At 42.7% G+C, this 18625-nt stretch overlaps 1 protein-coding gene across 4 annotated transcripts in view; it reads right to left on the reverse strand.

Annotated features, from left to right (window-relative positions):
• Nucleotides 1–111: 111 nt before the first annotated feature.
• COL4A6 (collagen type IV alpha 6 chain) overlaps nucleotides 112–18625 on the reverse strand; it is a 143399-nt gene continuing 124885 nt past the window's right edge. For 2 of the 4 annotated variants that reach the window (XM_072876683.1, XM_072876685.1), the window contains 19 exons: nucleotides 18392–18553; nucleotides 16197–16367; nucleotides 15355–15498; nucleotides 14965–15090; nucleotides 14468–14649; nucleotides 14127–14190; nucleotides 13520–13594; nucleotides 13007–13114; nucleotides 12127–12234; nucleotides 11629–11700; nucleotides 10222–10347; nucleotides 9771–9887; nucleotides 8754–8915; nucleotides 7699–7797; nucleotides 7282–7428; nucleotides 5450–5566; nucleotides 4501–4692; nucleotides 3981–4267; nucleotides 112–3316 (listed from right to left, as the gene is read on the reverse strand). In XM_072876683.1, the coding sequence (XP_072732784.1) occupies nucleotides 3056–3316; nucleotides 3981–4267; nucleotides 4501–4692; nucleotides 5450–5566; nucleotides 7282–7428; nucleotides 7699–7797; nucleotides 8754–8915; nucleotides 9771–9887; nucleotides 10222–10347; nucleotides 11629–11700; nucleotides 12127–12234; nucleotides 13007–13114; nucleotides 13520–13594; nucleotides 14127–14190; nucleotides 14468–14649; nucleotides 14965–15090; nucleotides 15355–15498; nucleotides 16197–16367; nucleotides 18392–18553 (2720 nt within the window). In that variant the 3' untranslated portion in view covers nucleotides 112–3055. The remainder of the gene's footprint in view (nucleotides 3317–3980; nucleotides 4268–4500; nucleotides 4693–5449; nucleotides 5567–7281; nucleotides 7429–7698; nucleotides 7798–8753; nucleotides 8916–9770; nucleotides 9888–10221; nucleotides 10348–11628; nucleotides 11701–12126; nucleotides 12235–13006; nucleotides 13115–13519; nucleotides 13595–14126; nucleotides 14191–14467; nucleotides 14650–14964; nucleotides 15091–15354; nucleotides 15499–16196; nucleotides 16368–18391; nucleotides 18554–18625) is intronic. The other 2 variants (XR_012044712.1, XM_072876684.1) reach the window with 2 other exon arrangements.

The raw sequence follows: 18625 nt of genomic DNA on the forward strand, positions 1-18625 counted from the left end.
TATTTTGTTAATTTGTTTGTGTGAACTAAATATAAACCAAGTTATCTTAAAACTTAATATATAGACATATGCAAATTTCTTAATTGTTGGATTTTGACTTACTGCCTTTGAAATCTGTTTTGGTAAAAGTGCCTTAATGCTACAGGTTTATCAGAACAGCCTGTGCCGTTTTATTTCTAAGGCAGAGTATATCTCCAGCAGCCATAAGAAGAACAGCTTGGAATAAGTAAAGACAAAGATCTTTTAATCCACTATAAAGTTCCTTTTTACTATCAGACAGTCCCTGCTGTGGCCATTTTGTCATGATAGTGTAATGGACATGAATTGCAGAGTTTCATCTTCACCAATAAATGACAACATAGAGAAATACTGAATGCTGTCTCCTCTCACGTGCACTTCTTGATCAGGGCCAGTGTGATTTCCAAGAAGACAGTTAACCAGATCATATTTCACCTTGTTTGCCTTCAATGTTTATTAACCACAGTTTGGAAACTATACACTTCAAAAAAATACCATTTCCTTCTCCTGTCCATGGATTAGCCGTGTGGTTTTTTTAAAACAAAGCATTACTTCTTTATATATACATGAACTTACTGTTCATGTAACAGCAACTGTAGTCCTCTCCTCCCCACAGACAAAAATGAAAATGAAGCCCTTGCTCTGAAATGCTCAGTCTTGAGCAGTAACTGCTAAAAAACCAAAAAACAAAAGGAAGCACCTAAGTTAAAAAAAAAAAAAAAAAAATAATAAAAATCAATCAGTGGAGTACAGTATACTTATTCCCCACATAGCTCTTCGCTGTTAAGTAAACACTCTTCAGAGAGGAGGTCTTTGCCCTGCAGACCTCTTGCAGGAGTATTCTTGGGGGGGGGTAAACAGATTTATGAAAATGGGGCTGATGGAAGAATGGCTGGTGATTGGAATTCCCACCCTGTGCCCCTGACAGGGAAGGGCTTGTGTGTAAACCGTGTGGGAAAAGGCTGGGCTGGTTGAACATGAAGGAAGTTTGAACACTGACAGGAGTAGAGCCAGGTTACTGCAATAGAAGCAGTTCCCAGAAGATAGTAGTGCTTAAAATGTGCAAGGCTCTGATCCTGGAAAAAAAAAAAATTAATTGTATTTGCATGTGTCCATGTTCCAAAATAAGCCCAACTCCCTGTAGACACAACACCTGACTGACACCCCTTTTTATAGCACCATGGGAGCCCAATGGCTGAAAAATCCATTGTAGTTTGCCAATTATTTGCACACATTTTCAAAAAGCAGTGAGCTTCACTGTGTGCACACACTGTTTTAAAGTTGCATTTGCATAACCCAAGATGTAAATACAGTATCATCTGTCTGTGCCAGGACAGCTAAGTAGTAGACTGAATATTCTGCATAAAAGGATTGCCACTCAGGAGCATTGAAATGCCTTAAAGATATTTGCAAAAGACATCCAAAGCAGTTGCAGGTCTTTCACAATGAGGAATAAGTTAAATGAAAGACTACATCGTTCTTCACAAGTTCCCTGCTCATCTCCAGTGTGGTTCAACTCCAGAACGCGCAGAGCTCTCTGACCCCGATCTAGGAAGATAATATTACATTATGCATGTAAATAATCATTAAAGGTAAAAATATTATCTGCTTAGAGGTATGCATGTTTTTAAGTACTTTGCTGAATAGAGCTAGAGCCCTAGGACCTAGTAAAGAAATAATACTTTAAAATAATGTCTCAGTCTTGCATTAATAATAATTTTCTGAACAATTTTGTCTTAAAGATTTTTAAGCCAAGGTGATAGCGTATTTGCAAGGCACTTCTTTCAAATGTCCTGGGAATGTCAATATATAAGGATTTCATACACTTTACTCTAGAGAAGTTGGTAATAATAACTTTAGCCCAACTAAATGAATTCATTATATATATATTGGCATACCTGTTTTATGGCTTTCCCTCAAAATACACAAGGATCATACAATTAGTGGCACTTCTCTTTAATTATGCCCTGAAGGAAAGTGGGACTAGTTAACAGTGCATACACTAGAAATACAATTTTTTAAACTAACAGAAATAAAGCCCAGAGGAAGGAGTATACATCACATTGTGGCTGTAGAAGTAAAAACTACATCCCATAACTGCTTACTTCTGTGTTTGCATGAGCTTCCATGCTACCTAGTAAAGCCTCTACTTTTCAAACACACACAGCTTGAATAATTACAAAACAAGTGTGCCAAGGCTACCTCAGAAAGGAAATGTACATTCATAGTAGTGAAATGTTTCTGGTGGCTGCAAATCATTTGACTGCAAGAAGATAAGCACAGACCTTGAAGCAGACGTTTTACCTGGAATATATTTCAATAGAAAGCTATGAAAAATGCTAGAGGTGTTTTGGATTCATCTTCACATAAAAAATTGCATTTTTCACTGGGGTAGCTCTTTAAAGTCAACCGTGGATGAGAGGCTGGATTAGAGTTGATTACCTGTCACTGGAGGAAAGAACATCCCGTCTGTTTAATAAGCAAAGCAAACCAAATTACTCTTTGAGTCTTCCTAAGGCAGTCAGTTATCAACCAGTAATGCTTAGTGTTTCTAAGTCACCCACAATACACTGATAAATTTTAGCTAGCTCTGTACTTCGTAGGAGAATGAGTCTTCATTCCCTTACACTAGACCAAATACTGTTTGCAAAGCCACTAATAAAGCATAACTTTTGAAAAGTTTCTTGATGATTGGCATGTGCCTCGGACAGAGGAGTGGTGTAATGTGAGACATCAGTTCCGCTTCGGTCTGAATAAGGAACTCGCAGAGACTTTCTGAGGTAGCCATAAATGAGGGAAAAAAACCCACTGAAGTAAAAGCGTAGCACCATGTTCCATTAAAAAAAAGAGGTTTCAGAGCACTGGTCTTCTCCTCCTCTGTGTGCAGTCAAACTCCTGGACTTGACACTCCGTTTCTGTAGAATTCTGACTGTCTTGATTCACCCATCAAACAAAACAGGTTTATGAATTTATCCTTCTTCACATCAGTGATGTCTAGTCTTAGGTAACGAGGACTGTTAATGTTACTGCATTTTTGTTACAAGTTCTTCATGCACACTTGGCAACGGCTGACCCTTGTTCGAAGCTGTCCTGCTTTCAGAGTTTCTGAGGGAGGAGCACTGAAAAACTGCTGCGACTGTTCAACGGTCGTCAGCCAGAAGCTGTATTTGTTTGCAAAGTAATGGCATGTTCCCCTAGCACCGTTGCATTCAATGAACGGAGTAGCACGGAAATCCTCCAGGCAAGAACCCGGTGAGACAAGGGACTGACCACCACCTTCTGCACCAGCCGCAGTATGCTGAAATAAAGACGTCAATTTAAATGAGTTCAAATGAACAGAACGGGAGGTAAACGGGGCAGTCCTCCAGTTCCATTGTTAAAAGGAGTAAAACAGGCAACCAAAATTATGCCTTGGCTATGTCTGACTGTCTTTTGAGTCAGGGCCTAGAGGTGAAGAAGCAAAGGAATGTACTTAGGCTGAATATACAGGCCTGGCATAATGGAAAACCAGCTTTTCACTTGCAAGCTGGGAAAATTTGGAAACAATAATGCTGACTTCATACTTCTCTACCAATCTTACACTAATGAGCTTCTAGAATAATGCAATGGAAAATGTTCTACTTTTTCCACTGAGAGAGGGGATTAAGACAATGCTGCTGTAGCTTAAGTAGCATTTCCACATTTAAAGGTTTGAAGAACAAAGAATATCTGCGGCAATACAGAACTACTGCATCAGTGTTACTACTGAACTTGAGCAGTACAGGTGAGAAGGCCAGCTAAACGGGAACAGACTCAGGAAGCCTACAGCAGGCCAGCTGATAAAGAATAAATGCACTAGGGCAAGAAGCTACAGGGCTCTAGATTCCTGTAAGCAACTCATAGAATACAGCCTCAGTCACCTAAGCAAAGAGGAGATCTAGAAATGTTTAAAGTTGCCTTTGTATTAGCAATAGTAACCTTACCATAAGGAAGGAGTATCCTATCCATAGGCTGCGCCAACCAAGGGGACACTGTGGGATGGTGATGTCCTGGCTGTGCACAGCCACAGCCTGGGAAGGTGCTTCACATACTGAGCAACGACTGATGTACTGTGGGATCTGAACACTGTCCACTGGCATCATGGGGATAGGAGCAGTGGTGGAGAGCCAGTAGGACTTGTCATTTCGGCTGGCGTAGTAGCACACTTCATTGATGTTGCAGTAAATAAAAGGCATGGTGCTGAAGCGAGGCAAACATGAGCCAGCAAAACCTGGAAAAATTGGAGAAGTGGTCACACCAAGCACCTGCCAAGTGCTCCAACTCATACACACCAGATATGAGCAGCGGAGGATGGCACAAGTGACACTGCTCCCAGTACAGATTCTGGCCAAGCAGACTTCCACCACCTCTACTACAACCGCCTGCGGTACCAATGAAGACTGCTCATTTGAAACAGGATTTTGGCCTACTTTGTTTATGCCTGAGAGAATTCTGTCAGCTCACCAAGATCCTGGTTGTGTGACTTTTCCTGCCCCTCCACGTACAATAAGCTGTAGCCGTCCCAGAGCTTATTCATTCCTATGGGACAAGGTGGGATTTGGTCTGACTGACTGTGCTTCACTAAAGTGTATCCAACGCCCACGCTCCGACCAGGCATTCCTGGCAAACCAAGTGAGCCCGGCTTTCCAGCAACACCTAGAAGACAGAAAAGGAGTCACTATTACTAATATGCAGCGTGGACATCAGCTGGCTCTATACCTGATTTTGGCATTGCTGTCATTGTGTTTATGTCAGTCTTGTACAATGAGGAGCCCAAGTTTTGATGCTTGTTATATGAATAACTAGACTTATCAGTTCCAAAAGCAGTCATTTCACAGTAGCACCCACCCATTTCCTACCTCATTTCATTTTCTTTCTTTGCCCAATAACTCTGGTGCCAATGTGTTAGCACATATCTCACAGTACAATAATTCTGAGGACCTCAAAGCACCAACCAAAACCTAATCAATTCATTTTTGCTATAGTGCTCTTCATGATAATATTCCTTTGACACAGAAAGGCCAAAAGTTGTACAACAAATCTGTGGCAGAATCCAAACCTTTGCTCTTTCACTGTGCCTTTCCTCTACTATCCAACCCTCACAGCTGTGAATACCACTTTGTTCTTTCAGATCTTCAAGATGACTCCCACATCCACAAAACATTAAAACCAGAAGATGTTCAGAATTGCACCTAGGGAAACACCAGCAGTGATACACAACAATGACATGTGACATTCTTCCTCACTGAAGATTAAATTTAATTCATTGCAGATACAAGACACAAGATCGTGTACATCCCCTGGTCTTCCTAAGGTAATTGGGTGTTGGGGAGGGTCTCCGCAGAACCTCTAGGCAAACAGCATTCTACCGATTGCCTCTTTCTGATCTCTGCTCCCCAAATCATAAAATTACCTTCAAATCCTTGTGGTCCTGGGGCACCCGAAGGTCCTGGATCCCCAGCTATGCCAGGTGATCCAGGTAAACCATCACGTCCTTTCAAACCAGATCTTCCTGGCAGGCCTTTTGTACCTGAAATGAAATACAATTATTACTATCGTTATTTCCTCAAACTAATGCCTTCACTCCTGCAATCATATTCCAGAAGAGAAATACGTTGTCAGCAGCCATGCTGAGAGCTCACTCCTCAACAGCTGTGATTACAAACAACTAACTCCATACCGGGATTCCACATGATCCGATTGTCTGTTGAAAGATCAAGAGGTGCAGCTGAACATTAGAAAAGGCTGAAAATGCAGCACTGAGATCTGAGATAAGCTACTGATTTTAGTCTGAAGCCACATTGGACCTAAGACTCAGGTTTCAATTTGATGGCTGTGGAAGCCTGTGAACTCTTCTCATCTCTGTCTCGCAAGATTCCTGCCACTGTGAAAACAAGAATCCTCTGGTATAATGGTCCAGCTGTTGTAAGCTGAAGAAAGTTGAGCTACCTTGCTGAAATGTTGCTTAAGACTTGAAGTCACTTCTTTTTGCTTGATTTCACCCTTTTTTCAAACCAGAAAATGGGCCTTGATATTCAGCCTCAATATTATGTAAAATTAGAGCCGCTGACTTGAACTAAATTCACCTTTCCCCTCCTCCCCCAATATTTGATGACGAGCATCTGACAAATCTTTAAAAAGTCTCAGGGCAGTGAAGGGTGCTCAAAATATAAAGGCTTAGAATTTAGTGGGATGTAAGAGGAGGTGCTTGCCTACAGACCTTTAGAATCCATTCAGGACTGTCCTGATGCCAAACCAGAAAGGTCTGGCACAGATTGGATAAACCAACAATAAAATAAGTGTTCAGGATGGTATGAGTTAAAATATAACAAAATAGTATAAAGAGACAGAAGGCGTTATGCAACTGCACAGAGCTATATGCGTAGCATGTGATCAGTAATGTGGAAGGTTAATATTAGTAGCGAGAAACATGTGACTGGGAAACAGATGGGTGTACATTTGCACAACTTTTGTAAAGATTAAGCATTAAAAATAGTATAAATAGGAGTAATTTCCCAATGAACTTCTCTCTTTCCACTGCTCTGCAGTGTCTGTTACCTGATTGCCTGACCAGTATTAATAAAGGCGCTCTCAGCTTTTACTCCCTCCACATTTATTCACTTTAGGAGCAGGCAACAGGAAGCCAGGAACTAACACAGCTCTATTCACTGTGTAGGATTCAGGATAACATCTAGGGGGGAAGGACTGGTGCTAAGTGATGTTCCTGCTCTAGGAGTTTTCATGAATAAAAGAGAATACAAACATTTAAAAATCACCTAAATGGCAGTGCTAAGAAAGGAATCATGGGGACTTGCTGGGCCTAGGAGAGCCAACTGGTGCAGGACCCACCAAAGTTGCTTTGCCAAACAATATGAACCATAGTGGTGCAGGCTGAAGTTCCCAGCACTTCTCCAGTTACAGTATTTCATTGACAATTCAAATAATTCTCAGTGGTGAATCATTTTCATGACCACTCCACCTGCTAGTACCAAAGCTGGTATCATATCAGCTACATCACAGGCTGCTGCACCTAATTCTAAAAACGTAATTAAAAAAACACTATAAAAGTGCATGAACAGAATTTATCAAATACACTCTAATAACAATAAAACATTATATTTGTATGCATTTTGCTGGAATTATTTCCTTTACTAGAAAAACCTGTAAACCTTCCTAATGCATTTGAGAAAGCAGTGTTGTTCTTCCAGAAGGGCAGCATTTCAGTGATCTGAGTGTACTTTTTACCTGGTTTTCCAGCTGGGCCCTGGAATCCAGGATCTCCATCAAAGCCAGGGACACCATCAATTCCTGGCAGACCAGGTAAGCCTGCAGGGGCTGTGATTTCTTCTGGCTGTGGGGTTATACCTGGAGCCCCTTGTCGGCCAGGGAGACCTGCACACAGTGTGACAGTGTAAGTACCCCACAAAAAATTCACAGTTTTGATTATTATACTGACCCGAAGGAGCAGTATGCTAAGACTGCCTTAGTACATCAGCACTGGGTATCTTTGTAAAAAGTGGCGTGTCAAGCTCTTTCTAATTTATTTCAATCTCTAAGAAACCAAGAAGTCCCCCAGATAAGCCCATTAAGGGAGCGCTGAAATTTTCCCCAGCCCAAACCATTTGCAATAAAGTACAGCTTTTCAAATCCTCCAGCACTCACCTCGATGGCCCATTTCACCTTTCAGCCCGGGGTAACCAGGATCCCCCAGAGGCCCATCTTTACCTGGCATCCCCATAAGGCCAGGCTCCCCTCTTATACCTGCAAAGATACACAGCTAAAGACGTCAGCGGCTAAGCATAGGATCCTGATTCTGATCCGTAGCTGAGGCACTGAGAAACACACTGATGGCACCAATGGCAACAGCAGTTCAGCTCTGAGGTGGAGGGGACCACAACCCTTAAGGAACTCTGTGCCCATTTTGATGTCCAGAATGGCTGCAGAGCCTCAAGACAAGAATTTCCACCACTACATAATTACACTTTATTGAAAGTATTCTTCCCCTTCCTTGGGTAACCCAGGGAAAGTGTCTGGGGACTCCACATCTTTGCTATTTGGAATCCATCTCTATGCACAGCACAGAGGCATGGGGATCTGCCAGCCTACAAAGACAGCATACATTCTTCCCTTGGCAATGGTTCTCCATCCTTTCCTGGCTTTTGAGCTGTTAGGTTTCTTTGAAACCTTGCTACTAGAGTTCTTGTTTGCAGCTGCCCTCTAGTCTCCTTTGGCAGAGACCAAAGAGAGAGCAACCTGTTCCCTGCCTTAGCCCAGAACAAGATCTCCTAACTCCTACAATCCTCGTAGCCTGTTGTGGAGACCTAAATCCACCACACTATGCCTCTGAGCATACATGACAGGTGGGATGAAACAGCATCTCCAGTCTTTGCCTAGACAGCATATGCAAGTCGGTAACTGTAGTCAACAAGCACAGCACCATTGCATGTGGACATCATTTACTGAGAAAAAAACAGAGGAGAAAAAAATCATTAGGGACACACTGAAGAGCACCTGGAGCTGGCCTCACTTTGCTGCTTTTGGAGTCAGTAAGTGAAACCTGCATGAGCCAAAAGGGAAGACTTAGACAACACTCAGTTGTGCTCACACCTGAATGAGGATTTTTTTCAAAGCAGTCACACTAACCACACAATAGCCATTCATACTGTCAAGGTGACAGCTGCCAAACCACATCCAGACCCTTTTCAAGGCAAGATTACCTTTGAATCCAGATGCTCCAGGGAGTCCAATTGGACCAGTGGGTCCCACATCACCCTTAATGCCTCTCAAGCCAAGAACACCAGGGAGACCTGGATTGCCTGTGTCACCTTGGTCAGAAGCTGGGCCAGGGGGCCCTCGTGGTCCTGGAGGACCTGGAAGACCTAGAGACAACAGGGGTAATTAGCACAGTCTGCTCCTCGGGCAAAGTAAATGCTGGGGCTATCCCCAGCGCGTCTTTCTAGAGGACAGTCATTGTTTGGGTGTCTGTATTTCCAGGGGTGTCCTCCTCCCAAAGGAAAAGAGCCTACTTATATCCAATTCAGTCTCATAAACTTTTAAACCCTTTTAACCACAGTAATTTAGCTTCAAATTCTGGGCCTGAGCATAGCCCTTGCCCCACCTGGTAGCTAGCCTGGTGACTCAGACATTCCCTAGGAGAATGAGAGCAGTGGCTTCAAATCCTTGGCCAGGGAAAGGCCTAGAGTCTCAGCCTCTCTGACAAGGCTATGAGGTATTGAATGGGTACCAATGCCATCATGACAAATCTATGACAAACTATACTTACTGTCAACCCTACAGCAAGTGCTTCTTATATACTTCTAAGTAGCAATGAAGCTTTGCTGCCTCCCAGCTCACACAGGAAACTTCTAAACTTTACACAGAGCCTATGATGACAGCTCTGGAAACCACAGTCCCAAATGGAGCTGGTGTCCAAATTTAGACATACTATGCTGGACTTAAGTACCTACCTTAGTGCCCAAGTCTGTCTTCAGTACCACAACAGGTGAAATGAATATGGACTAGAGAACTTTAATAACAGGCTAAATCAAATCAGGATTCAATAGCAGGAATTGAAAACAGATCTTCTCATTCTCGATCCCTGATCTAAACCCCAGGTTATTAAAGTGACAGTACTCATCCAAGTAATTTCCCCTCAGAGCTCTTCAAAGGAAGCACATAAAGAAACAGAAATCCCCTTAGCTAGTCCACTCTCCTTAAGAGGCCTCTCTTCATACCTGAACTCCCATCAGTTCCTGGATGGCCAGCATCCCCAGGCCTCCCACGTATATCAGAAGGAAGAGAAGCTCCAGGTGTTCCTGGCAAGCCAGGCAGTCCTATAGGACCAGGGGGACCTAGAATAAGAAATACAAATTGAGAGAGTGTACCCAAAGCTCTTCAGTGATCTTCACAGACATGGCTGAGTAGCATTTATATTGAGGAGAACAAAGAGACATCTCACTACACGAGAGGAAAAATTACTATATTCTGCTGTTCAGGAGAGGTATAGACACTGTGAGAACTATGTAACCAACTGTTTCTAAATATATAGCCACATCACAGATTTAACGTTTACCTGTCAAACTACTAACCACCTCTGAGGCTTTAGGAGTTCTCTTTGGCAATTCTGCTGACCATGCAACCCATTAATCTGAGCTGCAATACATCTTGCTCTGCTTCAGTATTTACCCATGTCTCCTGATGAGCCTTTTGGTCCAGGGAATCCTAGAGCTCCTCTACCCAAGCCTGGAGAACCTTCTTCACCCTTCGGACCTGGGAGACCTGCAGGGCCTTTCAGTCCAGCTTCACTCAGACCTAATTAAACATGGTTAACAAAGATAAGAGAGCCTATTCAAATTGCCTAATAGCAGTTAAATTATTACACAAGCTGAGTTGTAATAAAAAATTAGCCATTTATTACTCTCTGCTGTTTTCAGGAGAGCAATAGAAAGAGACTTGGTGTCTCATGTGATACTCCGGTTGTGCAGAGTGAATTTAAACAATCTGCAAGATGCTGAGAGAGAGGCGTATGACTGTTCTGGTCTTCCCACAAGCTCTTGCACAAGGATGTGAACATAGGACTCCTGTGACAGGATTTGCCTGCCAGCCTGTATGGTGTGTCTCTCAAGAGGATGTAACATAGACTCAAGCTTCTAGTCTTTAAATAATCTAGTGGGCTTCATGCTCCAACATGGAGAGATCAGTTTCCACAGACTACTGCAGAAGACACACTGAGGCACAAGTGGTGCAGGGCAGAGGCTCCCAGGAAGAGCTGCAGGGAGATGTTCAGCATGTCACTCTGGTAAGAGTAAATACTAAGCAGCTCTCTCAGGAAAATTGTGGAGGATCTATATGCTGTAAATCATTACCTTCCAATAGAGAATGTTTTAAACAAAGAAAACATGGGTATCGTTTGAGTTCTACACATGAAGACTGTTTGTCCATTTTCATGCATAAAATGTCTGCCATAAAGTTTAAGTGCTGCTTCACAAGATGACTGTAACTAAACAAGTCTCTTTGGAAAGGCCTTTCTCCACCTCTTTACATTTAGTAAAACACTGTTTGCAAAACAGAACCACATTCTATATTATACGGTTAAAATATGAAAAAATCCAGCAGAAGCTTCCCAAAAGCAGAACCCAGAATCTAATCAAAGAAATCAGCTTCTGATTTTACTGATGCCTTTCTTGAGCTCCATATAATGGAGGGCTATGGAAAGCAGTAAGGAAACATGCCATCACTAAGCCCAACTCAAAGCAAGCATTTGATGCTGCCCTGCTAAAATCAAACATCCATTAGAAATGGAAGAGTTTTATGATTTCATTCCATGGGCTTTCCAGCAGTGACATAGTCCTTCAGGAATTCAAGGACAACCATCACCAGAAAAACCTCTTCACTCCACAGCTGCATCCTACTCTTACTGGCATTAAAGAAGAATTTGTTCATGCACATTCAGTATCCTGAGGTTTTTCTGCAGGTTATAAGTAAATCCAGAACTGGGTGAAATAGGGTAATTTTGTGAGGAACACTGCTCTCATGATGGACCAGTGTATGCATTTCCCCAGCTATGACACTTCTACTACACATTTCCTTTACCTGGTGTTCCAGGAGACCCTTTTGTGCCTGGCAAGCCATTCAGACCATTTAAGCCTGGAAATCCATGAAACCCTGAAGAGACATTGGGAACACATAAGTGAGCAAATAAGCAAATAATCTAGCTAGGTGGAAATGCATAAGATGTTTCACGGGGACTACAACATGTACGAGAAACCTGACATACAGGGGAATACAGTATGTAAAGTCTTCCTTCACACAGGCCCCCTTCATGGAAACTCTTCCTACTGCTCTCACTGGTTCTACCCTCAGTGAACACTCATCAGTGATCCAAATCAAGTGAGAGCCTCTCCCTTTCCAACCACTCCGCTGCTCATTTCTAGCAGCTGGTGCCTGCACTAACATTGCCAAGAAATGAGCTGATTTCCCACACGCAGCTGGCCCACGCATAAGAGTGCTGCCTGCCTGCTGTGATATACTTGGCCGAAACACTGGTTTTCTGACCCAATTTCTCCCCCCATGCGCAGGCTCCAGATATACCTTTAGGTCCTGCTGTTCCACGAGCTCCAGGGAATCCAACAGATCCTGGCTGCCCTGGAGGTCCTGGTGGCCCAGGGATTCCTCTGAGCCCAGCATTTCCAGGGATTCCTAAAAACAAGCAGAAAAATGTTCCTGTACTACACATCCAGGATGGAACAGCTCACAGCTCCATCTTACAGCTTCTGTTCCTGCACTTAACTCATAAGATGGGTGATTAAACTGCTATTCAGATAAAGCAAAACCAGATCCAAATCTCTCCTCACTAGCACTACTAGCATAGCACTTATCAAACTATTTATTTGATAGCCTTTTTTTTTTTTAATCATAGCAATGACATTCTTCATCATCCACCAAGTGACACACTGGAACAGTTCACATACTGAATAACTAATTAAATTGTTTTTCAAATAAAATATTCCAATAACAACTTTCACTGTTCTCCCATCTTTAATCTTGATAACAATTTGAGAATCTAGGCACTAGGTACACCACCACCCAAAGACACTTGTAGCCATCCTTCTGGTAGGTTTGGCTCTAGAGAGGGAACGGACAGAAGTGTTGCAATGGAAGATTTTAGAGCAGCCTTGCCCATAAACAGCTGCTACTACTGCTTGTATCTAACTCGGGTCTTCCCTATTTGTTAAAGGAATTCCTTTAGGCTTCCATTGTGCGGGATTCACCACATGGTTGACCACAGGATCAGTCACGACAGGACAAGGTGACACATTACACTAGTGTCAAAGAAAATTCCCATCTTCTTGTCAACCTTCTTCTTTAAGCCTCAGCTGAGGCAGGCCAACCAGGGCTAAGGAAACAACAAAGTGAGGCTGTTCCATAGCCACACCATGAACTGCAGAACTTAAGATGCCTAGACCAGTACCTGCTGGTCCTTCTTGGCCAAGATCTCCTGGGCCGCCTTTGAGTCCATTCACCCCAGTGGTTCCTGGGTAGCCCAGTTCACCCTTGAGTCCTTCTCTCCCTCTCTCTCCTGAAAGGATAAAAACAGACGGCATGCTAGAGCACAAGTCAAACTGAAGGCAGGTGTGAAGAGAATGAGAAACACATTATGTTGAGGCTACAGCATTTGTGTCTGCTTAGCCATGATCTGGGCCCTGGACTGGACTCCCTGGATGCCAAATAACAGTGCAAGTTCACAAGTTCCTCCTCAAGAAGTGAAGTGGGACCCAGCATTAAAATTGGGCTGGTCTCGGACATGTTCGTTATCTCCAGATTTGTGCCCCACCTGGATTCCAGACTCCTCAAATCTCACTTCCAGGAGAGGACTAAAGTATTTAAATTTATAGATTACAAAAATACCCAAATTGGGCAATGCTATCCTGTTTAATCTCTAGAATTTTACATTCTTGAAGCGAGCAATCCAGGGCTACTTTACCTGGGAACCCCGGGTCCCCTTGCTCTCCTTTTGCTCCAGCAATGCCAGGAATGCCAACAGATTCTCCCTGGTCACCTGGAAAAGAAAGACAAGGTGGGGAGGCCATTCCCTAATTGGCTGTGGGGAGCAGTTTTCAAGGCTGCTCAATAGCCTTGTTTATGAAAATAAACCTTGCCTATACTTAAAACCCATGGAGCAAACAAAGACAATAGTAAGGGATGTACCTGAGTTTGAAAATCCTTATAAACAGCAATGGATGCAAATTCACTCATGCAAATGCATGATAAGACAAACTTTTATGGGTAATTCCACAACATCCTGCCCTTTATACTTTTGACACAAGGAGATGACAGAGAAGGGTGCCTCTCATACTGTCCAACATGCTTCACACAGTGCTGTGGCCAAACTTTCAAAGGACCATAAAGTATTTAGGCATTTGGCTTGGGACTGCTCTCATCTGAATGAAGCCCCTTACACGGGGACATGTACTTCAGAGCCAGTCACTGGAGAGCAACAGACACTTCTAGAACACTACTCATTCATTTTAGTCATGACTATTAGGACTGTGTGTACTGAAAGACCATGTATACTATGAAAGATTTCCTACCCTTTGGACCAGGGAGGCCAATAGGTCCTGGGAATCCAAGTGTTCCTGTGATACCATCTGAACCCTGGGGAAAACAAAACAAAACAAAACAAAATTAGCCTTTGCTTTTTACTCTTGCTGTTCCAAGTTTGGGTCATATGGGATAACCAACCGTGAAGATGTGGGAAGAAATACTATCCAAACTGTCATTCAACAGTATGAGACAAACAACAACAATTTGTAAGTTTTGTAAGGAAAAAATCCTGCCAGCTTCTGCTGCTTTGCTACAGGAGTACCAATTAGAACACAGGATTTTCCTAAGAGCACTTAGAGAAGATGAAGATACTTAAGAAGGTATTTACCCTCTCTCCTGGCATTCCTGGAAATCCTGTGATACCATGTGTACCCTTCTGTCCTGGCAGCCCAGGCTGTCCAGGTGGACCAGGGAAGCCTAGGTCACCATGAAGACCTCTCTCTTTGCTTGCTGACCCAATTGGACCAGGGAGACCAGGCTGTCCACGGCTTCCTGGGATTCCTTTATCACCTGGGTTATACAATATAGTGTAATTTCATTTCATAATACAGACATTCAGCTTATTTGGGCCAATTGACCTGTTACCCAAAGCTCCCCTTAAAAAAGAGGAAGGGATGGCATTAGTTCTGCAGAACAGAGCTTCAAAGGAAAATTGTTTTCTCAAAATTCAGAATTGCCATATGCAAATCTTGCTAGAATGCGAATGGCAGAACAGAAAATAGTAATACTGCAGGCGCTGTCAAAAGGACAGACCATACTCCACTGAGAATAAGCACAGTTACTGAACAACTGATACTGGCAACAAACTACAATGCTGTGAAATACCTCTCGGTCCAGGGAATCCTCCAAGTCCAGCTAATCCAGCATCTCCTTTGTCTCCTTTGAATTGCAGTGCCTGCTCTGGAGGCCCAAGAACAGGAAGACCAGGTGGACCTACATCACCTCTGTCACCTGAAGAAACAAGAAGTCAGGAAATCTTGCAAAACAATCTAACAGAGAAAGGGTATAACACCAGAAGCTGGCAGACAAAAACAGAACTCCTGATGCAAATTCATCAGTAAGTGCTCAGCATCTTTGGCAACCAGGCCAAAGTATTTCACAAGGAAGAAAAGAACACAGTATTTAGAAGAAAACATTAAATACGCAGATATCTCAGAAGGGTCTCCTAAGTCCCTCTGCTGCACAGCCAGGAAAAGCCTTTCAGCTGTTTCTCACCTTTTTGACCTTGGAGTCCCACAACTCCAGGGCTCCCTTTTCCTCCAGCTGTGCCAGGAGTTCCTTTAAACCCATTCACCCCAGGGACACCAGGCAGGCCTGGCATGCCGGGGAAACCAAGCAGGCCAGAAGACCCTTTCTCGCCTGTATAGAAAGTTGAGAAATAGAAAGGGAGAATTAGTCTGTTCTGGTACACTGCATACCCACCTAGCTGGCAGGTAGAAGCAGCATGGGTCTGGCCAATCACCCAAATCTGAGTAGTAAAACTTAATGGTGCGAGCACAGCACAGCCACTTCTCTCATGGGTCTCCACTCATGATACTTTCAACCAGCACTTTTCAGTTCACCTTTGAGAGCCTGGTCCTGCTTCCACTGGAGAGCAAAACCCAATCAATTTCCAAGACAGCAGCATGCAGTTACATAGCTCTATTCTCTCTGCCTAAAATAACACAGAATTCTCCAAGTAACCAACTGTATTGGTGCTTAATGACCATACAAGGTGTAAATTTTTACTTTCCATTTGCTTTGTGCTTCATTCTCTCCCTTCTATAAATTTCATTCACTGTTCCTCATTTCTTCAATTTCCTTGTCTTTCTATCTTGATTTACATGATCCTTTGTCCATAAGGGCCTAAGTCCTTTAAGATGGATCTCCTTATGACCATGATTTGATCATTAAATCCATCATTTGTAATTCATAACTCAGCAGCAAAACAAACACATTCCAACACTAGTTGGGAATTCATTCTCTTCTAACAAGTTGGGCCTAAACTCAGTATTAACAAGGTTATTTTTTTTTGTGGGCACAGTAATCTCAGACTATTCCCCTAGTGGAACACATACCTTTTGGCCCAGAGAAACCTGGACGTCCATCTTGACCAAAAGGCCCTGGTGGCCCTAAGAATCCTCTTTCCCCAGGAGATCCTGGAGCCCCATCAAGACCTGGGAAGCCTTTCATACCAGCAGGGCCTTGTGGACCTACGTCCCCAGTCAAGCCTTTGACTCCAGGAAGTCCTGAATCAACAGAAGAAAGAACTCAATAGATTATGTCACACAAACACTAAGACAATTTGTGGACAATTTGGCTTCCCAAAGCCTTTAAACACAGCATTGTTTTTAATGAGACAAATGGACCTTATGGCACATGCAGCCTACTAGAAGGCATAAAGCTTAGAATTGCAAAAGCATTAGTCATCTAATAATAAAATACCTATGAAGAAGGTTACTGCCTACATCACTACACAACTGGCAAGAGTGAAACCCCTTATGATGTATCCATTTTTGTCTCCTTTACCAGACACTAAACTGTAGCGCACCAGTCTTACCTTTATCATCAAGGCAGCCAAACCAGAATGGGGAGCATCATTAATGCCAGCTTCTGCTACCTACCCCATCCTCTGGGTGAACCAGAGATCAGTTGGAGAGGCTTGTTTTTACAAGTTTCTTTTCCACCTTGGTAGTTAAAATGTTACTTCTCAAGACCAAATTGCTCACGAAGGGAACAAGCTTCTGATTGTGCTGTCACAAAACCAACGCCATATGCACTGTTTTGCCTCTAAGTGTTTCAGAATGTTTCTAGCTAAAGCTTTGTAATGGTTTACAATTTTAAATAAAGGCTCAAACCATTGAAAACAGAATGCTCAGATCCAAAGGGAGGACGAGAAGGAAAAATTAGGTGGCTTCTAAAAAATGGCACTTGCAGCAGTAGCACCCAATGTACGAGCTTCATTATACTCAGGGCTTAAACATTTTAAGCTACAACCCAGTATTTTTTAAAGCGGAAGATGAAATGGCTGCTTTATTTAAGAAGACAAAGAAAACACACACACTTAAATCTGTACATATTAAGGATTTCCTTACAGGCTTCAGGCTTTGTTGCTGTCTGAGCATTCTCACTACAATGGTTCTTTGCCTTCTGGTTTGATTAGCAATAATAAGGGGTATCACCTATAGTCAATGCAATTCTTGTAGCATTAAAAGCTAGGTTGTTAGTCCATGAGCTTTTATGCTACACTGCATTTTCTCACCTTGACAGCCTATGTGAAGAACCCATAACCAAACAGTGTGACATCAGAAATGGAGAGTTGATGATAAATGGAATAGAAACATGGTGAAGGAAAAAACAGACAAAATATGTAAACGGAAAGAACAAAGGTACAAAAGAAATTAATGATTCAGAGAGACAACAGCAACAAAAAACTTAATCATTTGGAGCTTGTCATCCTAGCAATGGGAGGTTTTTAAAAACAGTTGAAGGAAAGTCATATATGGCATACAGTCAGTCCAAAAATGTAAAGCAACAGAGAGGCAAAAACAATGTTAACGTTAAAATAAAAAACCCAAAACTTTAAAACTCTATGATTTTAATCTCAAATGACATTACTGCTTTCATTCATTTGTTGTCACTGTGCTCCACCACTGTCATTCTGCACGTCAGAACAGAGGAGTTATGTCACAGACCATTATCTACTAGTTTCCAGGTCCCTCTTTGCTTGGTTCTCAAGTCTTGCATATACTGTTATCATGAAACACTTTAGTCTGTGCAGCTTGAGAGATACTACTGTACTCAAGTGGTGGTTTTTCTTCCCCTTAAAGTGAAGGGAAATAAATTTCTCTTCTGCCTCAGTGAAGAGAAAGACAGAGAAGACATAAGTGCTTGTTCTGAGAAAGCCAACAATTTCTCAATCTATCAAAGCTACATTTCAAGCAACCTCATACATTAGAAAGTAATCATAATGAAAATGGGAAATGAAGATTAGTAAATGATACAGCCAGCATGTAAGAGCAGTGATGTTAACAATATCAAGACATTTAAGATGCTTTCTCTTATCTTTCTGCTCTACTTCTTACAGCCTTGGGGCACCATTTCTAGGCAGGATTTGTCCAGCAGACAGAGGCCAAAGGCTCAAATTCTGCACTTTATTACCCCTAACCAGAGGTAGGAGCTTACTCCTAGCAAATGCCAAATCTCTCCCACACTTCCTCAACACTGCAGTGTTCAGCTTAGCTAGTTGTCTTCATCTGAAGACATTACATACCTGGTGCTCCTGCAAGGCCAACTGACCCCAAGGGTCCTGGTTTTCCCTTAATGCCAAAAGCACCTCCAGGACCGGGAGGTCCCCGCAATCCAGGGACACCTGAATATCCTGGATTACCCTGTTCGCCTTTAATACCTAGGAGGCCTGGTCTTCCGTCTAGCCCTGGGAACAGAGAGGTGGGAGGTTACAGAACAAATAAAGCAAAATTCACACTTTTTAAATTAAAAAGTGAGT

Source organism: Ciconia boyciana, chromosome 12, assembly GCF_034638445.1.
Source record: "Ciconia boyciana chromosome 12, ASM3463844v1, whole genome shotgun sequence".
Taxonomy (NCBI): Eukaryota; Metazoa; Chordata; class Aves; order Ciconiiformes; family Ciconiidae; genus Ciconia; species Ciconia boyciana.